Raw genomic sequence first — 20820 nt, forward strand, 5'->3', positions numbered from 1 at the left:
ACCTGATGACTCAGACTCTCTCGATTCACTAACACAATGTCTGACTTGTATTTCTGAATGGATGAATAGTAACTTTCTCAAGCTAAATAAAAAGAAAACTGAAATTTTAGTGATTGGCAATAATGGATACAATGAGGTTATCAGAAATAAACTTGATGCATTAGGATTAAAAGTCAAGACGGAAGTAAAAAAAAAATTGTTGACTGCAACCTAAATTTTAAATTGCATATTCATAAGACCACTAGGACCGCATTTTTTCACTTAAGAAACATAGCAAAAGTTAGACCTTTTATATCATTGAAAGATGCTGAGAAATTAGTTCACACTTTTGTTTTCAGTCAACTAGATTACTGTAACGCACTCCTCTCAGGACTACCCAAAAAAGACAAATCGTTTGCAACGAGTGCAGAATGCAGCTGCTAGAATCCTAACTAGGAAAAGAAAATCCGAACACAAAATTTTCCAGCTTTGATGTCACTACACTGGTTACCGGTGTCTTTCAGGACTGACTTTAAAATTCTGCTTATGGTTTATAAAGCCTTAAATAATCTCGCTCCATCTTATATATCAGAGTGTCTTACACTTTACATTCCAAATCGTAACCTTAGATCCTCAAATGAGTGTCTCCTTAGAATTCCAAGAGCAAAACTTAAAAGTGGTGGTGAGGCGGGCGGCCTTCTGCTGTTATGCACCTCAAATCTGGAATAGCCTGCCAATAGAAATTCGCCAGGCTAATACAGTAGAGCACTTTAAAAAACTGCTGAAAACACATTACTTTAACATGGCCTTCTCATAACTTCACTTTAATCCTGATATTCTGTATGTTCAATTCATTTTATATAACTATTCATGGTAGCTCTAAAATTCATACTAACCCCTACTCTCTCTTCGGTTTCTTTTTCCGGCCTGCGCCGCCACCACCACCACCTACTCAAAACATCATGATGCTCCAACATTGATGGACTAAAAACCAGAAGTCTGCATGACCGTCATCATCGAGTCCTTCTGTGAGAACCCTAAATACAAAGAGGACTGTTTCATTTATGTTAGGTACAATGCCCAGAGGGGACTGGGCGGTCTCATGGTCTGGAACCCCTGCAGCTTTTATTTGCTTCTCCAGCTGTCTGTTTTTTTTTTTCTGTCCTCCCTGGCCATCGGACCTTACTCTTATTCTATGTTATTTAATGTTGACTTATTTTAAATTTTATTTTTTTATTTTTCATTATGTAAAGCACTTTGAGCTACATTTTTTGTATGAAAATGTGCTATATAAATAAATGTTGTATTGTATTGTATTGTTGTCTCTAGGAGGAGCAGATATCTCCTGGTCACATGATCTAAGACAGCTGCAATAAGGGATGCACTTGAAGAGGTCTTCTCAAGGCGTGACGGATAAGGGACTTTTAGTGAATGTGCGATTTGTCTGTTGCAGAACCAGGCCCACAAAGACCGAGGACTCCAGAAGGGACTCACTCCATGAGAACCTTTGGATTTTTAAGGTCTTTTGGGAAAGCAAAAATAAAATTGGTAGTGAGGCCCAAAAGAAGTAAAACATGCTGCCTTTTCTTTTTTTTTTGTCTTTCTTTCCCAGAATTGATAAGACTCTGAAATTTTCCTTTTACATGACTTGTATGACATTTCCCTTTTACCTGTTCTGTGAGCTTCCCCCCTACAGTACAATCAAAAACCCAATAGATGAATTTAAAAAAATCTGTTTTTCCTCTATGAATTATTTAATCCTAAAATATTACTGTTTTGAACCAAACCCCCCTTTGGCAACTGCACGTGGAATTAAGATCATATGCAAGACATGGCATCCAGGATCATTCCTGGTTTAAGAGGTAACCTTGCATCATAATCCTGAAAATGGGAGCCTTTGGTATTCTGTTGAACTCCATTATGCACTACACATAATTTTAATTGTTAAAACAACTGAATCACTTCATAACAACATCAGCCCTCTATCTGATATTTAACAGCATAACAAAAGGATGGGAAAGAGGGGGTACATTATGCCAGTGAAACATTTAGAAAGATAACCAGCTTCTGTTTACATCCCCTTGGCACGGACCTTTTGTTTATTAGTCAAATGGAAAGGCAGGCCTGACTGTGCGGAGTAATGACAATTTATTCTTTATAAAGAACACCTTATAAACACTTCGATAACTCTGATCGGTTTGAACCCAGCAACCCACAGGCTTTACTTTTTTTTTAATGGAGAAGGAAGACTTTGCCTAGGACTAATATATTAATACATATTTAATTACTTAATACAACACATTGTACAGCATATCATCCCTTCACAGAGAATTTTCAGATAAGACATGTACAAAATGTTTTATAGCACATTGAGCTACTATTTAAATTAAAAGCTGAATTATTTAAAATGCAAATCTTATACTTGATATTCATAATGCATTAATAAAGCATTTTTACAGAAAGAAAATGCTCAAAGTCTAAGTTCAAAATCTTGATGGATCAAATTGTACACAAAATGGGATGGCTAGATATAGCAATATTTAAAGTACACATCAGTGTGTAAACAAAACAATTTGTTTCTTTTCATTATCGCTCTTAATGTATTATTACCTAAAATCTTTATTCAAGATGAGGTTCAATATCAGAATACAGTACAATTGTTTATAGGCTTTTATTTAATACAGTAAAACCTCGATTATCTGTCAATGGTCAGGACCGAGGCTATGACGGATAAGAGAAAAGACAGATAACAGAACAGCTACTTTAAAAATGATGTATACAGTAGATTTGTTTAGCGAATAGTCTTGTTTATTAACAAAATATAGTATTAACAAAATGACTCGATTCATATAATATTGTAACGACTAGCTTAATCAGAAAACATAACTCAGAGGTACTAGAGGTTTCGTTCTGTAACAAATGGTGCCCCATCTAATACTCCATTATCTGGGTTACGGAGCACACCGCCAAAACAATAAAAGAAAGCTTTCCATACCAAACCGTTTATCTCCTGCCACTCACATTCGGTCTTTTTCTATACTGCAGACACTCCTGCTTATTGTCTCCTTCCTTCCGCTGCACCTTCCTTTTTCTCCTAACTCCTCCTGTCACTCATCTCCTAAGAGGCGTGTCCGCCCCTCACCAAGTCCCACCACTTACAGCATTCAATTTTAACCCTTTATGTTCCCCGCAAAGTGCGTCACAAGCTGCCTGCACGTCAAAATATACTAAGAAAATATAAGAGAACTTAAAAAGAAAATTACATTACAGAAGAACATTACCGTTAGTAGCTTCCATTTTTGACACTTTTTTTTTTTTTTTTTTTTTTTTTAATTTTGTCAGCATCATGCTTTATATGTTCACTGTTGTTCTTCATACTCCGTAATATGATGCAATACTTGAAGCACTTTTGCCATTTCAGAAACATTTTATACTTTCATTTTTTTGTGACCATACCAACACCACGCACTTACAGTGGGATGCAAAAGTTTGGGCAACCTTGTTAATAGTCATTATTTTCCTGTATAAATCGTTGGTTGTTACGATAAAAAATGTCAGTTAAATATATCGTATAGGAGACACACACAGTGATATTTGAGAAGTGAAATGAAGTTTATTGGATTTACAGAAAGTGTGCAATAATTGTCCAAACAAAATCAGGCAGGTGCATAAATTTGGGCACCACAAAAAAGAAATGAAATCAATATTTAGTAGATCCGCCTTTTGCAGAAATTACAGCCTCTAAACGCTTCCTGTAGGTTCCAATGAGAGTCTGGATTGTGGTTGAAGGTATTTTGGACCATTCCTCTTTACAAAACATCTCTAGTTCATTCAGGTTTGATGGCTTCCGAGCATGGACAGCTCTCTTTAACTCACACCACAGATTTTCAATTCTATTCAGGTCTGGGGACTGAGATGGCCATTCCAGAACGTTGTACTTGTTCCTCTGCATGAATGCCTTAGTGGATTTTGAGCAGTGTTTCGAGTCGTTGTCTTGTTGAAAGATCCAGCCCCGGCGCAGCTTCAGCTTTGTCACTGATTCCTGGACATTGGTCTCCAGAATCTGCTGATACTGAGTGGAATCCATGCGTCCCTCAACTTTGACAAGATTCCCAGTCCCTGCACTGGCCACACAGCCCTACAGCATGATGGAACCACCACCATATTTTACTGAAGGTAGCGGGTGTTTTTCTTGGAATGCTGTGTTCTTTTTCCTCCATGCATAACGCCCCTTATGCCCAAATAACTCCATTTTAGTTTCATCAGTCCACAGCACCTTATTCCAAAATGAAGCTGGCTTGTCCAAATGTGCTTGAGCAGACCTCAAGCGGCTCTGTTTGTGCTTCCTCTGCCTCACTCTCACATACAGCATCTCCTCGTGTAAAGTGCACCGAATGGTTGAATGATGCACAGTGACTCCATCTGCTGCAAGATGATGTTGTAGGTCTTTGGTGCTGGTCTGTGGGTTGACTCTGACTGTTCTCACCATTCGTCGCTTCTGTCTATCCGAAATCTTTCTTGGTCTGCCACTTCGAGCCTTAACTTGAACTGAGCCTGTGGTCTTCCATTTCCTCAATATGTTCCTAACTGTGGAAACAGACAGCTTCAATCTCTGGGACAGCTTTCTGTATCCTTCCCTAAACCAAGATGGTGAACAATCTTTGTCTTCAGGTCATTTGAGAGTTGGTTTGTGACCCCCATGTTGCTACTCTTCAGAGAAAATTAGAGGAGGGAAACTTACAATTGACCCCCTTAAATACTCGGATTCACCTGTGTATGTAGGTCAGGGGTCACTGAGCTTACCAAGCCAATTGAGTTCCAATAATTAGTTCTAAAAGTTTGGAATCAATAAAATGACAACGGTGCCCAAATTTATGCACCTGCCTGATTTTGTTTAAACAATTATTGCACACTTACCGTAAATCCAATAAACTTCTTTTCACTTTTTCAAATATCACTGTGTGCGTCTCCTATATGATATATTTAACTGACATTTATCGTAACAACCAACGATTTATACAAGAAAAAAATTACTATTAACAAGGTTGCCCAAACTTTTGCATCCCACTGTACATGTATTGGCCATAACAATGTATAATAGATTAATTAAAACAAAAGAGAAAAGCTACGAAATGCTACTAAAACTGAAGGTATGCAACTGACACTGTGGTGCTGGGGAAGAACACTACGTGCTAGCAGAAGGGAGAATTGTTCAAATGTGCGTAGTTTGCAGCGTACCTCATGACAGTAATAGGCAGGTGCTGGCGTGCACAATTTATTTGTTTTTTGCTTGGCCCTGACGTTGAATCAAGTGACGGATAATCAAGGTTTTAATGTAGTTGGATCAGAGGTTAAGTCAGCTGCTCGGTATCACAACTGGGTCTTGAAATGGCAAACGTGACTTAAGTCCGCTGCCTTAGCCAATAGTTTGCCACTATTATGTGGCAAACTCTGACTCAGATATACAGTAAAGTTTATTTATATTTGGCCTTTATTGAGTTTCATAGGGTATTCACACACCAGTTATTAGAATTATCTTCACAACTGCTGCTTGCATGTGTTTGTTCATTTTTGCAAGCGTAACTAAATGGCCTGAGCTGACAAACATCTGAAAATACTTGTCCTAAAAGCACAAGAAGCAAGCAGTCTCCCAGAATCAGTTCACACCCCAGTGAAATTCCGACTGATACTCACTGGTAAATATCTTGATCAATGTCTAAAAGATCATAGGCCATTGCCTGGAGGGTGAGTTCATGAAGGACAGGAGTCACTGGATCACAGCCTCTATCGATGATCAGCAGCTGAGAGTGAGCTTTGTCTGGACCCTGATTAAAAAAAAAAAAAAAAATAGAGGCATAAGATTTTATTTTTATTTATTTGTATCACATTAAAATTTCTGAATCGAATGCAGTTAGAAAATATATGCATTACCGATAGGCAGTTCAAAGGTCTGAAATTTAAATGATGGTCTGAAGATGGAAAACAAATCATGTGTTATATTTTAAGCTTGTACCGTAGTGACATAAGAAATAGCAACCATTTCAAGAACTGGGAACAGAACACCACAATGATGTTAAACAAACCAGCACAGAATTCAAAGGCATAGACACACAAATGGGTTTCTTTATCAAAGCTTAAATAAAACACAAAGTTTTAAAAGTGAGATTCTCTAACCGTCAAGCTTAGGACAGATAATGCAAGCTTGTAAAAATATGGAGGACACTGCAGGAAGGGGTACCATTTTTAAGCTTGGTGTGCGTCCAGGGAACTCAACTAATCACAATACATTGCTGTCTTAAACATAATATTAATTACAAGATTCTATTTTTGGTGAGCCAATTCAGAAATTCCAAATAGAATTTTCACAAATGTGAACTGCAGTAAATACAGAGAGGTCCCCTTAGCATATCATAATGTAGCTGAAAATCCCTAAAGAGCATAGTTTTTGTTAAAAACCAATCGCTCTGCAAGAAATTAACATTGTTTTACACTGAAGAAATTGGCAGAAAACCATTCAGTCTGAACTTATATGTATGTATCTCTTTATATATAATACGCTACTGTGGCTGTTCGTTTGTCTGTCCAGAATTTTAAACCACCTGTAGCTCACAAACCGTTTGACCTACTGACCTGAAATTTGATACACATATACTACGTGGCGTCTACTATCTGCTTTAGGGGTGATGATCGACTTCCAAGGTTATTCCTCTTTTTATTTTATTGTAGAATCAACTACTGGCAGCAGCCAGCGGTGTGGTGCATGTGTAAGGGTGCCGTTCTCATCCCTGCCACCTTTGCGGTCACTTCCCCTGCGTCTTCATATCTTAAATCATTCTTGAGGCTGGTTGAAGACTTAAGTTATTATATATATGCCTTCACATGATTTCAGTGTCAGTATATTAAAATGGTGTAAATAAAGACACATCATGGTTCATTTCATTCAGCCGACAAAATTATCATTTGTTGCTCCACTGAGGTATCAGTCTGGCTAAATGCCTATTCAGTAGAAACGAAAATGCAGCAGGGCACATTAAATGCATACCTTGAATTACACATATAAATAAAAGCAAAAGTAAAAGTAAAGTTTCAGAAAGTACAGCAAATATAATATTCAAGTTTCAAATGACTCTCAAAATGGCAGACTCATGCTACATTATAAAGTTGGAAAGAACTCAGACTAGCATTCAAGAGGAACCTTCAATGCTGTACAAAACACACACACAAAAAAAACAAAAAGGTATAATCCTACAGGTGTCACCATGAAGTATTTTACATACTAAAACTCTAAATTAAACATGTTTTAAAATTATAAGTAAAAATGAAAGAGGCGCAGCATGAAGTGGAAACTGCACAAAGGAAACAAACATTCTGCTAGAGGGAAAACTGTTTTCTTGTCACCCACCAGTGACACTTAAGATACATTTAACAGGCAATACAAGATACGTCAAAGTAATTTGCAACTTTGTTTTTTGTTTTTTTTTAATGACACACATTTCACTTCAAAAGAACTTCACACAAATACGAATTTGCTGCACAACAGAAATTCCACTTACAATATCATCCTTACTTACTCCACATGTGAACGGTGCAGGCTAGAAGGTAACGTTCTTTATTAGCGGACGCCTCCTAGATTTTAAAACCCCTTTAATGTAACCAGCCAAAGAGAGGTTTCCAAAGCAGTATTCAAGGCTGACCAAAGAAGAAATCGAGAAAGCTAAAAAGAGAGTAAAGAAAGGATAGAGAAAAGAACTGAAGAACACAAGTTTACAGCTTAAGGAAGAAAAAAAGAATAATTACAGTGCCAGAAATCAAGAACTTTATAGAACATACAGTAAAGAACTCTAAAGAAATTATGTAAAGATATACAACAGAATAAACCTCAGGCTGCAATTTAAAATTAACAAGCACAGACTTTAGGTTTAGATGTCATTCAGCCTCTACCAGGTGAAAAGAAACTATTGGTGCTAACGGATTGCACAATTTAAAAATGTATAAACTCTCTAAAATATTAAACAAATGAGATTAAACACACACTATTTATATTATTATGTGTGGCGAGTGTACTGGTGCAAAATGGCGGCCGTCTCATCCTTCCATGTAGATGCTGCCGATTACTTGTGGTTGAAGTGGCTCCCCCCTCACTATGCAAAGCGCTTTGAGTAGTGAGAAAGTGCTACATAAATGTAAAGAATTATTATTATTATTAACAACTGATAAAGATGCCCTTGTGCAAGAGAAACCACAACCTTGAGTCTCAAATCTGGCTGGCTGGCTGCAATGCAGGGCCTGCAGACTTCTTACTTATTCGGAAGTACTAACCTTGAAAAGACTACAAAGCCCCAAAGACTACATGCATATAAAATGTTTAAGGCTATCAAAGTGAAAGGCATCAATTACAAAAAAAATAATAAATTAATACAGCTTAACAAAATAGAACAAAAAGTAATTCACTTTGGACAAATTAAGAACTATATCACAAAAAAAAAAAAAAGAAAAAAAATCAGATCCCAATTTTGATTTATATATTAAATAAAATATAATCAACCACTAAATGATAAAGCACTTGATGAATCAGACTACTGTGTAGTGAGTGAAGCTTTGTACTGACATGGAAAAAAAAAAAACAAACAATATTAAGGTTTGCAATAAATACACAAAATAAATGTAATTGTCTCTTTTTTTTTATTAAACTAGGGGGCTTCACCCTCTGCTTGCTTCGCTCTCCAACCCACAAGCCTGCGCTATGCACCGGCCACTTTACGTCTCTGCCGCTCGCGTACGTGGATTTCACTTTCGCCAAACAAGTCTTAATTCTCGCGGATACACCTCTTCGTTGAGAAGAAACACCACTTTTCTCTGATGGCAACACGAATTAAGATGATCTACAAGTCTCCAACTTAAACTTTAAAGCCGAACAATATCTACATACTTCTGTCCTATCACCTATGTCCATATATTTCGATCTCTTTTCGCTGTTCTGTTATTTCACCGAGTCATAATTTCCGTTTGTTTGCACTAATACGATCTTTACTATCAGTTTTCTGAGACTTTCAATTTTAGTACTTTCATAATCTCTAACCTGTTCTGCATGTGTATGCCGCCAACGTTTTTGAACCTCTTTACGACGTTCTACTTTGTCTTTTACTCTTTGTCCTTTATTTCCGGCCCCGGGTGTGGTCAAATCTCTTGGCACAAAGTCTCGTCTCACGGGACATGAAATTCTCTCTCTGAAAAGGTCACGTCTCGTCCCAGGCTAAAAAGTCTCATCTTGTCCCAGGATTTTTTTTATATAATAGAGAGATGAATTCCATTTATATAAATGTGTCTTCGTGGGGTAGGAGCAAAGGGGCAGAAAAATACAATTAATTCTCAAATTCTACACCTAAACATAAAATCCCAAATTAAATTGAAGGAACCGTCAAAAGACTTTCAGTAGTGTGGAGAGCCACAAGAGGGCAGTAACACCATTACAAAAAGTGTGAGAAACTGCACAGTGGATTTATCGCAGACTTTGGATTAATGAACACTTAGATAGAAGTCTTTATTATTCTACTAAAAGCATACATGAAGTGATCAAGATGTGATGGGCATCAGAACTTCTAAAGAGAAGTTCTGGTCAGAGATTTAAGAAGTACTGGGGCATTTTGGAAATTAACATCATGTAACTTTAGATTAGAGAAACAACTTGGCAACTCGCATTGATGACTTGTGTTACGTGCTCAGGCCATGAGTGTGAGATATGGGTAATAACAAGCCACCCACTGGAAGATTTTATGCTGCCATCTTCCCATGTGCTACCTGCCTGTGATGGCTGACACCGCCATCTGCCAAATAATTAAGTTAGAAATTCTCTTTGCAGGGGATTTTTCAGCACATGCTATGTGGGGAAAAAAGGACACCAACTAGGAAGGGAAAGGAAAATAAAAAGAAAGGTTCCTAATAAATGACAGAATAACATTTCTTACACACGCACACACCTTCTTTTATATAAAAGGCTGTCTCATTAATTATAAAAAGCATAGGAAGGGAGTACTATTACATTATTCTTGTGCCACGTGACACCACTTGTGACCAGTTACAACCCTTATTTTCTTGCCCCATGTGCTCTTTCACTTCTAGCTTTGCTCTGTTTAGCCGAAGTAAAATCCAGTCAATGTTCTGCCATTGGTGATTCATCTTCACATGGCCAAACAGCTTTTACTTTTATTATGAGACATAAATTAGAACTTTATATTTTCCTTAGTTTGTGTGTCCAATAAATGAATTCTCACTGGAAAAACATGTATATGAGACAAACAGATTTCTGCAGGTACAAATCAGATTCATTAGTTGGCTTGTCATCATGTCATTTGACTACACAAAAAAGTGAAAAATCTACACATACATAATTCCACCTTAAGAGTGAACCTAAGGTCCAATCAGTTTGACTCAACAATTCCACCACTTGTTTATTATGCTAGCATAAACAAGGTAATAAATTTGACAGGAGATGACCACTAAAATGTGAGGAACTGATTACCTCAATTGGATATGTGGATTCAGGTGACAGCGTAGTTAAGAGCTACGATAGATAGAACTGACTGAAAAGCTCATTAAGTTACTAAAGGCCTCAAAACAAATGCATCTTGAAGCACATAACCATCACAAATTAACGCCCCTTCCGAGAATATCAAATTTCATGAAGATTTAACACAGGATTTTATAAGTTTTACCAGTAACAATTTTGTGGGAAAAAAAAAAAAAAAAACAAAATAGGGCAGTATTTCTTACTCTTTATGACCACATTAAAAAATGGATGCCCCACCTCACCCATGCTGGGATTATCAGCCTTATAAGCATTCAGTCTGTCCAACACTAATCCAGCCAAAGTAAAATTGTCATCATATCCCCTGGGAAGAAAAAGAAACAAAATATGTTAATTTCACACAATACTCAAAGGCAAGAGACAAAGTACTAAAACACCTGACATAATTTTACCCCCCAGGCAGACATGCTGTCCAGTCCCATTCTGCCACAGCCAGGTGTTACGCGGGCAACCCTTTGGCCTGATCCAGCCACTGGGGTCGCCAACAATGAGCATCCTGCGAGCCGGATCACCCTCGGGGGAAATGCACCACATGGGCATAGTGCCGTAACTGACGCTCCCACACAATGCAGGTAGCGTGCCTCATTCGGGACTCCATGAGCAACTGCTCATTCGACACAAAGTCAAACCAATGGTGCCCAAGGATCTTCCGGAGAGACATAGTACCAAAAGAGTCCAGTCTTCATCTCAAGTCACTGGATAGCGTCCATGTCTCGCTACCATATAGCAAGACAGGAAGCACCAGGACTCTAAAGACTTGGACCTTCGTCCTTTTGCATAGATATCAGGAGCGCCACACACCCTTTTCCAGTGACCTCATGACCCCCCCCCCATGCTCTCCCAATCCCGTCTACTGACTTCATAGGAAGAGTCACCAGAGACATGAATGTCACTGCCAAGGTAAGTAAACCTCTCAACGAGGTCGACACTCTCTCTGCAGACAGACACACTGCTGATGGCCACGCTCAAGAGGTCATTAAAGACCTGGATCTTGATTTTTTATTAGGACCCTCACAAGCCCAGACACTCAAACTCCTCGCTCAGTCTCTCGAGCACCCTGATCAGAGCCTCCATTGACTACGCGAAGATCACAGCATCGTCAGCAAAGTCAAGATCCGTGAGGTGGAAAATGATTTGCATGGAGCTCTAAGGGTGTTATTTTACCATGAACGGACTTCTAACTGCTTAAGTGAATCCTTGCACTCCAAACTTACCATCTGGAGGTGTCTGAAAAAGAACCACCGACACATGAAATAAACTCTGGTGATGCTGCGCTGCTCTGCACAGCCCAAAAAACACCATGGTTCTTTATGAGCGCAACTCTTTTATCAAGAGCGATCTAGTGCGATTATTATTTACTATTATCCATTTTAGTTTTCAACTATCTTTTAATTCACCTATTATTTATTGATCTATTTATGGTGTAGTTCTTTACTTGTCTTGCACTTGTCCGGTGTTTCTGTGTTTATTTCGTGCCACTGGATGCTGCAATATGGTGTACCGATGGTTTGACAATGAAGCCATTTGACTTGATGGAAGAGTGAAGACTGCGAGCGGCTGAAAACTCCAAGTGCTTTATTTTATCATAAAACTGCTTGCTTGACTCACCAACCCCCAGGCGGGTGTTACGCCGCTCACGTATGGGGAAGCGGATGTACAATTTAAAACAGATTGTTATTTTCATGGTAATTGTTCAATCTGCATAATAGACCTAACTAGTGAACATTACAGTGAGTAATTAACCATAGTAAAAAATAGTAAAACAATAAATTGAAAGAAAACTATGTTTCATGTTGTGTTAAATGTTTTTCGTTCTGTTTGGCTTTAAAATTAACACACAATACGTTTTAAACTTACACTTTTACTGTAAAACTTCTGTAAAAAACAATATTTGGAATTAACTTTTCGTTAATATTGCAATGAATTTTGATTCCGTGTTTGGAGTTACATCGTGATGTTCAACTGCCCATGAGTGAATATCGTTTCTTTCTCTCTAATAAATAAACCAACTTTTTTGAATGTTTGTCCCTGAAATTTGTTAATTGTCATAGCAAAAACTATTCTAATGGGAAACTGGTGTCTAATGTTCTCAGCGGAAGATGTACTACATTACCTTTCTTGTTACCTGCTAAAATTTTACATGTCAGAATTGTTCGACCAATTTTGAATACAACTAACGTCGTCCTATTGCATAGCCCATTACTCATACATAAATTGCGCAACACCATTATGATACATACTTTCAACAGTAATTTGGCCGGTGTTAACGGTTGTAGATATTCTACGGGATATTGTAAGTTGAGGATTTCATCTTCCGCACCATTACCACCAACTGTTACATCATAGTCTATTGATACGCTATTGTGATGTGAGATTTTGCATATAAGTTGATAAATATTTTGTATATCTTTATTTGTAACTTAGACAAAGCAATGTAATATTGGTGTTACATTAGGAAGAAGAATTCATATTTACAACCCCCCCCACCAGGAATGGGTCTCTTTGAATTTTACAACAGAGTTGCCACAGTTTGGCAAGTGTTTCTCTGCTAAAGTCTTTCAACCCCCATAGGAAAGCCAGGCTTCCTAACTGTTAAGCTTTACCTTAACATATGGTTTTGGGGGATGGCAGGTATGAAGATGTTTTCAGTTCCCCCATTGGTCTTTAGTATGGCTGTTTAGAACTGGCTTGTATCAGAAGCCTTTAAGTACTATGACATCCTATTGGCTCTAGAAGTTGGACAGAGAATCTATAAATTTGATTGCTTAACCTCACTCTCTCTCTCACCAAACTGCTGAAAGACCATCACACCATGAACTGTAAAGGACAACACAATGAAGAGCACAACTTGGAAGCCATATTGAGGCAGGCATACGGCCTGTTATGAAGAAAGCTGACCACAAATGAACTAGAGACATTTTTAAGTAACTAACAAGTCTGTGTACCTCCTGAAACTACACGTCACCATTTATCAGGTTGTATGGTTGCCAATATTCAAATATAAAGACTCTTATAAAGAGGTGAGAACAAGTACAAACAAAAATCCAGAAGTAGAAAAATTTGCAGAGAACAAGGAATGGAAACATCCATAGCAAACATTAATTCTAGTTCAAATGTGCTCCAACAATTCAGCACGTATGCTTCTACAGTTTATCAAGACACATTCAGTTATTTTTGATGAAGGATTCTGGTTCACGCTAGGTCATACTGTTTGATTCAAATCACCAAGAACAGCGACTGGCATTTTCACTAATCAACAGATTATTGTTTGTCCCAGTCTGACCTGATTGAGGACTTAAAAGTACTCTGGGAGCTCTATGACTTTCACAAAACCTCAAGTACCCATTCACTTTGGTTACCTGGCAACCAAGGACAACTTTCCCTCTGCCTGCAGGTTACATAACTGTCAGAACTACATCTTCACAGAGCTTACTTACTTTCGATAGCGCACAGCAGGGTACTCCTTTAAAGTGGCACAAAGAGTCGCAATCTGTTCTGCCATTTCTTCCATCATCTTATTCTTCTCTGTTGATCGCAGCGGGCTAAAAAAACAGTGGAATGATTCTGCATTGTCCAAGGTGTATACCTGAGAGAACAGACCAAATGAAGACATCAATACGATTGCCTTTCCCTTCAAATGGATACAAATTAGGCACCGAAAGGACCACTATACTGCACTAAAAATAACACGCAGAACTCTGTGTTAAGCGTTAACGGACATTTGGGAGACATTATAGATATGGTTAAGGTCTCTTGAGTTAGGATCATATTTAGAACATAAGGTCTTTCAATCGAGTAAGTGACAGGTGCTCAGATTGATATGAAACATAAGCATATGAGTGATAATACCAATTAAATCAGTGCTCATTATAGTGGAATGCAATTTACAAAAATTGATTAAAAAAAATCTCTGAAGGCTAATGTGAAGAATTGGGATCGACTATCGTTTAACTTACACAACGTAAATCAGTGAGACAAATACCCTCCATACTACAGCTCTCAGCATTCGATTTATTCCTATTAGATTTCCCCACACTACTGCTCTCTCTGTGCTTTTAATATTTGTTGGGGAGTACGGGTGCAGAAGACACATTTGTTACTTTGACCTGCACTTCATTACTGAGAAATAACAAGTCTGTCAGAAGGAAAACAGAATGCCTAATACATTTAGATGAGAAGGATCAGAATTATTGAAAATTGTCAATAGTCATTGTTTACACGTCTTAAATAACTATTATCATACACTGATAATTTCTGCATTATCTATATCTAGTATTTATTTATTATATTACATATATATTGACTATATTTATGTATCTAGATTGCAAAAACCATACATTGCATCAATGTTCATATTGCTTACTACATGTCATTATTGCTGCTGCTTCTTTGTCTTGTCTGTGTTTAATTTTAAATTTTAATTCTATTTTTAATTTATTATTTGCACTTCATGTTGTGACACTGTGGACCCTGAGCTTCGCAATTTCGTCTATCTGTATACTTGTATATGGCTGAGATGACAAAGTTCGCTTTTTCTTTTCGCAGAGAGATGCTTTAAGTCTCTAAAGATGCAAAAGGAATGTATTCTTTACAATCCTAATATGACATTTTTTAAAAACTTGATCAACAATAGGTGGGAAAACATCAAAAGATTTTTCAAGTAAAAGTAGTGATGTACATGTAGTAACTTTTGAACGGCACAGTAGATGGAATTCTGGGCAACGTGCTGCTGACATTTAGCACACCACCCAAACCAACCTTGAAGGATACACATTAACTGTCAAGGGAGGACATACAGAGAAGGGTAGTGGGGCATAGTGGTCAAGGCTTTGGACATCAAATCCCGCTATTGGCACTGTGTGACCCTGAGCAAGTCACCTGACCTGCCTGTGCTCCAATTGGAAAATTAAAACAAATGTAACCAATGCTATAAGTTGCAAGTTGCCTTGGATAAAGGCATCAACCAAATCAGTACATGTAAAAAAAAATTTTTTTAATTGTATTGATTTTATTAAAATCAAATTATATTCCATACAAATAAGTTTTATATATTTAAAAAAAAAAAAGGTTCAAAACAAATCAACATCCCACCCCTGAGAAAGAGAGGTAGGCCAGCAGTGTAAAACCTTATGATAGTAAAAATAAATAAATAGATAAATTAATAAATAAATAAAGATAAATGGAGTAAAAGAAGAGAGAGAAACTGCCTCCTTAATTTAAATGCTTATTCTAAATTGTTACTGATTAGATCCTGCCAGGTTTTGAAAACGTTTGCACAGTAGTAGATTGCACCAGTTACCCACTGACTTAGAATAGGAGGATTCTTCCAGGTAAGCAAGATAAGTCTATGTGCCAATAGTGTAGTAAAGGCCATTACAGTTTGTTTGTCCTTCTCCACTTTAAGCCCCTCTGTGAGCCCACCACACACAGCTATTAATGGGTTAGGAGGGATTGTGACCCCAAGGCTGTCTGAAAGGAATTTAAAGATTTTGGTCCAGAATGATGTTAATTTGGTGCAGGCCCAAAACATGTGGCCCAGTGAGGCAGGAACTTGATTGCAGCGTTTGGAGGTTGGATCTTCCCCTGGAAACATTTTGGACAGTTTTAAGCGAGACAGATGCGCTCGATATATAATTTTGAGTTGAATAATTATATGCTTTGCACATAGGGAGCTCGAGTGAATTCTGTGCATTACTACTTTCCACTCCTTTTCTGAGATATTGACTGAGAGATCCTTTCCCACTGTTCTCTTGGATCTTTGATAGGGAGGGACTGTAAAATGGTTTTATATATTACGGAAATGCTGTTTGAGTCCTCGAAACTGATCGATATTTTTTCCGGCATAGTAGGTGGGAGGTGAGGAAAACTGGGCAGATTTTGCTTAACAAAGTTTCTAATTTGAAGGTAGTGAAAGAAATGTGTTGCTGGAAAGTTACATTTGGAGTGTAATTGTTCGTAGGATGCAAAGACGTTGTCTATGTACAGATCTCTAAGTGATTTAATCCCGGATGTTTTCCGGATATTAAAAACTGCGTAAGTTTGAGAGGGTGGAAAAAGGTGGTTCTCGTGCAGGGGTGCCACAGATAAAAGCTTCTCTATCTTAAAATACTTCCTACATTGGTTCCATGTTCTGAGTGAGTGAAGCACAATTGGGTTGTTAGTATATTGGTGATAACTTGTATTTATTGGGGTGCAAAGCAAGAAATATAAAGAAGTACTGCAGAATTTTATTTCTATTAAAGACCAAGCCTGCGCATGTTCATCTATTTGTGTCCATGTCAATGTTTTTATAGTTTATATGATTGCTGCCCAGTAATAAAGTTGAAAGTTAGGTAGAGCCATGCCACCTTCCAAATCAGTAAATGTAAATATAAGCATGATGTTCACCTACACAAACTGGTTACCAGTTTACATTTCTTACACGACAAACAAATGTACACTCACCTAAAGGATTATTAGGAGCACCATACTAATATGGTGTTTAACCCCCTTTCGCCTTCAGAACTGCCTTCATTCTACGTGGCATTGATTCAACAAGGTGCTGAAAGCATTCTTTAAAGGCCCATATTGATAGGATAGCATCTTGCAGTTGATGGAGATTTGTGGGATGCACATCCAGGGCACGAAGCTCCCGTTCCACCACATCCCAAAGATGCTCTATTGGGTTGAGATCTGGTGACTGTGGGGGCCATTTTAGTACAGTGAACTCATTGTCATGTTCAAGAAACCAATTTGAAATGATTCGAGCTTTGTGACATGGTGCATTATCCTGCTGGAAGTAGCCATCAGAGGATGGGTACATGGTGGTCATGAAGGGATGGACATGCTCAGGTAGCCCGTGGCATTTAAACGATACCCAATTGGCACTAAGGGGCCTAAAGTGTGCCAAGAAAACATCCCCCACACCATTACACCAGCCTGCACAGTGGTAACAAGGCATGATGGATCCATGTTCTCATTCTGTTTACACCAAATTCTGACTCGACCGTTTGAATGTCTCAACAGAAATCGAGACTCATCAGACCAGGCAGCATTTTTCCAGTCTTCAACTGTCCAATTTTGCTGAGCTCGTGCAAATTGTAGCCTCTTTTTCCTATTTGTAGTGGAGATGAGTGGTACCCGGTGGGGTCTTCTGCTGTTGTAGCCCATCCGCCTCAAGGTTGTGCGTGTTGTGGCTTCACAAATGCTTTGCTGCATACCTCGGTTGTAACGAGTGGTTATTTCAGTCAAAGTTGCTCTTCTATCAGCTTGAATCAGTCGGCCCATTCTCCTCTGACCTCTAGCATCAACAAGGCATTTTCGCCCACAGGACTGCCACATACTGGATGTTTTTCCCTTTTCACACCATTCTTTGTAAACCCTAGAAATGGTTGTGCGTGAAAATCCCAGTAACTGAGCAGATTGTGAAATACTCAGACCGGCCCGTCTGGCACCAACAACCATGCCACGCTCAAAATTGCTTAAATCACCTTTCTTTCCCATTCTGACATTCAGTTTGGAGTTCAGGAGATTGTCTTGACCAGGACCACACCCCTAAATGCATTGAAGCAACTGCCATGTGATTGGTTGATTAGATAATTGCATTAATGAGAAATTGAACAGGTGTTCCTAATAATCCTTTAGGTGAGTGTACATTTGCTTTTGGTGACCTGGAGCCATCCTACTCCTACTTTTAATGCAATTTACTCTGCATTAACACGTACTTAGCTCATGTGTTGTCAGCAATGCTGACCTATGCAGATGCCCTGCCTGAAACAAAACTGTCATCTTGAGTGTGCAAAAGTCTACAGTTAATTTAATTAGGCATGGTGGCACACTATCGGAAATTAAGGCTCCTTAAAAAGCGAGTCCAATGGAAATGTGTACAGCTGTTTTGATGTGGAGAATCTTCAATTTTTCAACTGCAAAATGCTTAAAATAATTTTAATTATTTTGCTGAAACAAACCAGCATGAACTGAATTTACAGGACTTTAATTAGAGGCATTTCAAGCATCCTTGTGTATTGTACTAGTAATTTATGCAATTGTTCCAGTCAGTTTCTTTTTCAATTACTTGATTATCTGGAAATGGAAAATAGGCGCATACCATAGGACCAGTTTTACTTGAAAACGGACGAATATCATAGGACTAGGAATTACCAAATTAAATTTACAGCTTGTGAAAAGAAGGAGAAAGGATTACTTAAAGGATTAAACACTTTAATCAGACATCCATCATCAGGACAAGTTAGCCAATCAAATGTGTGCAATGTCACATGTTCCCAAAAAAAAACCATGTGTGCACTTTTGGCTCATCTGATTGGGGGAAGTCAAGTCAAGTTGGGGAGCATGCACTGGTACAGAGCATTGCCGCACCTACCACACAACAAAACAGCTTGGGATCCCGGTTGGCAACCCCCCAGGCAGACACGCGGTCTAGTCCCACCCTCCAGAAATGACCCTCTATCTGCTGCAGCTAGGTGTCATGTGGGTGACCCCTTGGCCTGGTCCAGTGAGGACCCGACGAGCTGAAACAGCTTCAGGGAATCGTGCCACATGGCCGTAGTGCCATAACTGATGCGCCCGCAGAATGCAGGTAATGTGCCTCATTCAGGACTCCATGAACAACTGCTCATTCGACACAAAGTCGAACCAACGGAACCCAAGGATTTTCCGGAGAGACACAGTACCAAAGGAGCCCAGTCTTCATCTCAGGTCACTGTATAGCATCCATGTGTCGCAACCATACAGCAAGACAGGAAGACCATAAAATGGCCCAGCATAGCAATTATGGATGTGTGTTGAGCGTGTCCTGCAATAGACTTTTGTCTCATCCATGTCTGGTCCCTGTGTTGTTCCAGAATGTTGATGAGAAGGGTTTTTGGCTCTGACTGAGCCTATGATGGAAAAAATAGAAAACGGTTAAGAGAATATTTAGGGACTTATTATTTTACAGTAAGCAAAAAGATTTGCCCTTAGCATACTTGGAGGCAGAAAACAAAATCTGAAAGCATTTCAATAAATCAATATCCACAGCAAAATTGTAATCCCTTGATGTACTCTTATTCTATGTTAATTAATGTTGACTTATTTTATTTTCTTACTGTGTCTTATTTTTCTGTTCTTCATTTTTTGTATGAAAATGTGCTACATAAATAAATGTTGTTGTTGTTGAACTATATGCATTAAAAAAGAAAATTATATAAAAGCATACCAAACCACAATATGGGCCTTTATGCATATTAAACATTAACTAACTGGGGACGGTTTGACTTTATATAGCAAGTGACACTATAACAATATATTTAAAGCTGTGTATAGAGAATTGTGAAATTCTTAACTGTACATTTGGCAAAAGTGCAACACATCGGGCAGCACAATATTAATTAATATTATCATGTAACTTCAGATCGAAACAAACAGGCCATTTGGCAACGTGGAAAATTCAAACTGTACGGACAATATCTGTCAAAAGTTAGAACAATTATCCAGAATTTCTTCATAAAGTGATTCAAATTATACTTAGTATTCAGAATTCATCAAATAATAAAAACAAAAGGAAGATGACAGAATGTCCTTGAGTAACTGTTACATTTATAATTAATCTATAATATATTGTTATAACTAACAATGGATTAATAATTTATTCACACTGAAATAGACCTTGCAAAATTGCCTTCTTACTTGGTCTCTAAATCGCTAACAAAACAAAATCTATTTATCTATAAACAAAACCTTTGCTATTTAACCTTAACTTTAGGATAAATGACTTTGAAAAATAAAAGACAATCCACAAAGATGTAGACACATTCATTTACTTTCTTTTAAATGCAAATCTCAGCCAATAATTAAATGTCTGCCTCATCTTTAAGAGGCTTGAATATTTTAATTTGTTCTTTATTTAGAAGTAAAATAAAGAGAAGCAAAATAAAGAAAATGCAAGATGAATAGAGCAACGTCTGTGAGCAAGGTTAAAACAATAAATGCACTGGGCTAAGGAGAAGGAAAACAAACGAGACGCTGCAAGCAGTTACGAATGTGACCTACACCAATCTAATTAACAATGCCAGCTTGTTATAAATATTGCTATAATCGTGCAGCATACCATGTGCTGCCACCTGAGATTTTATTTGAAGACCTTCATTTATCAAGTCTAGTACACCTTTAAAACTGTTGTGCAACCTGCCTTTGGGCTTTGCTGTGGCACATTTGCTATTAAACATTCACTCAAAAAAGTCTCACCTTGTGAGTCATAAATGCCGCTTATTAACTCTCAC

General features: G+C 38.0%; 1 protein-coding gene across 1 annotated transcript in view; it reads right to left on the bottom strand.

Moving 5' to 3' along the window:
- The window catches only part of stxbp2 (syntaxin binding protein 2), an 80949-nt gene that overhangs the window by 15429 nt on the left and 44700 nt on the right, over positions 1 to 20820 (bottom strand). Inside the window, exons 7-9 of the mRNA XM_039770381.1 lie at positions 14002 to 14150; positions 10784 to 10868; positions 5674 to 5804 (exon numbers count right to left, since the gene is read on the bottom strand). Of these exons, the coding sequence (XP_039626315.1) occupies positions 5674 to 5804; positions 10784 to 10868; positions 14002 to 14150 (365 nt within the window). The remainder of the gene's footprint in view (positions 1 to 5673; positions 5805 to 10783; positions 10869 to 14001; positions 14151 to 20820) is intronic.

This window comes from Polypterus senegalus, chromosome 12 (genome assembly GCF_016835505.1).
Source record: "Polypterus senegalus isolate Bchr_013 chromosome 12, ASM1683550v1, whole genome shotgun sequence".
NCBI lineage: Eukaryota > Metazoa > Chordata > Cladistia > Polypteriformes > Polypteridae > Polypterus > Polypterus senegalus.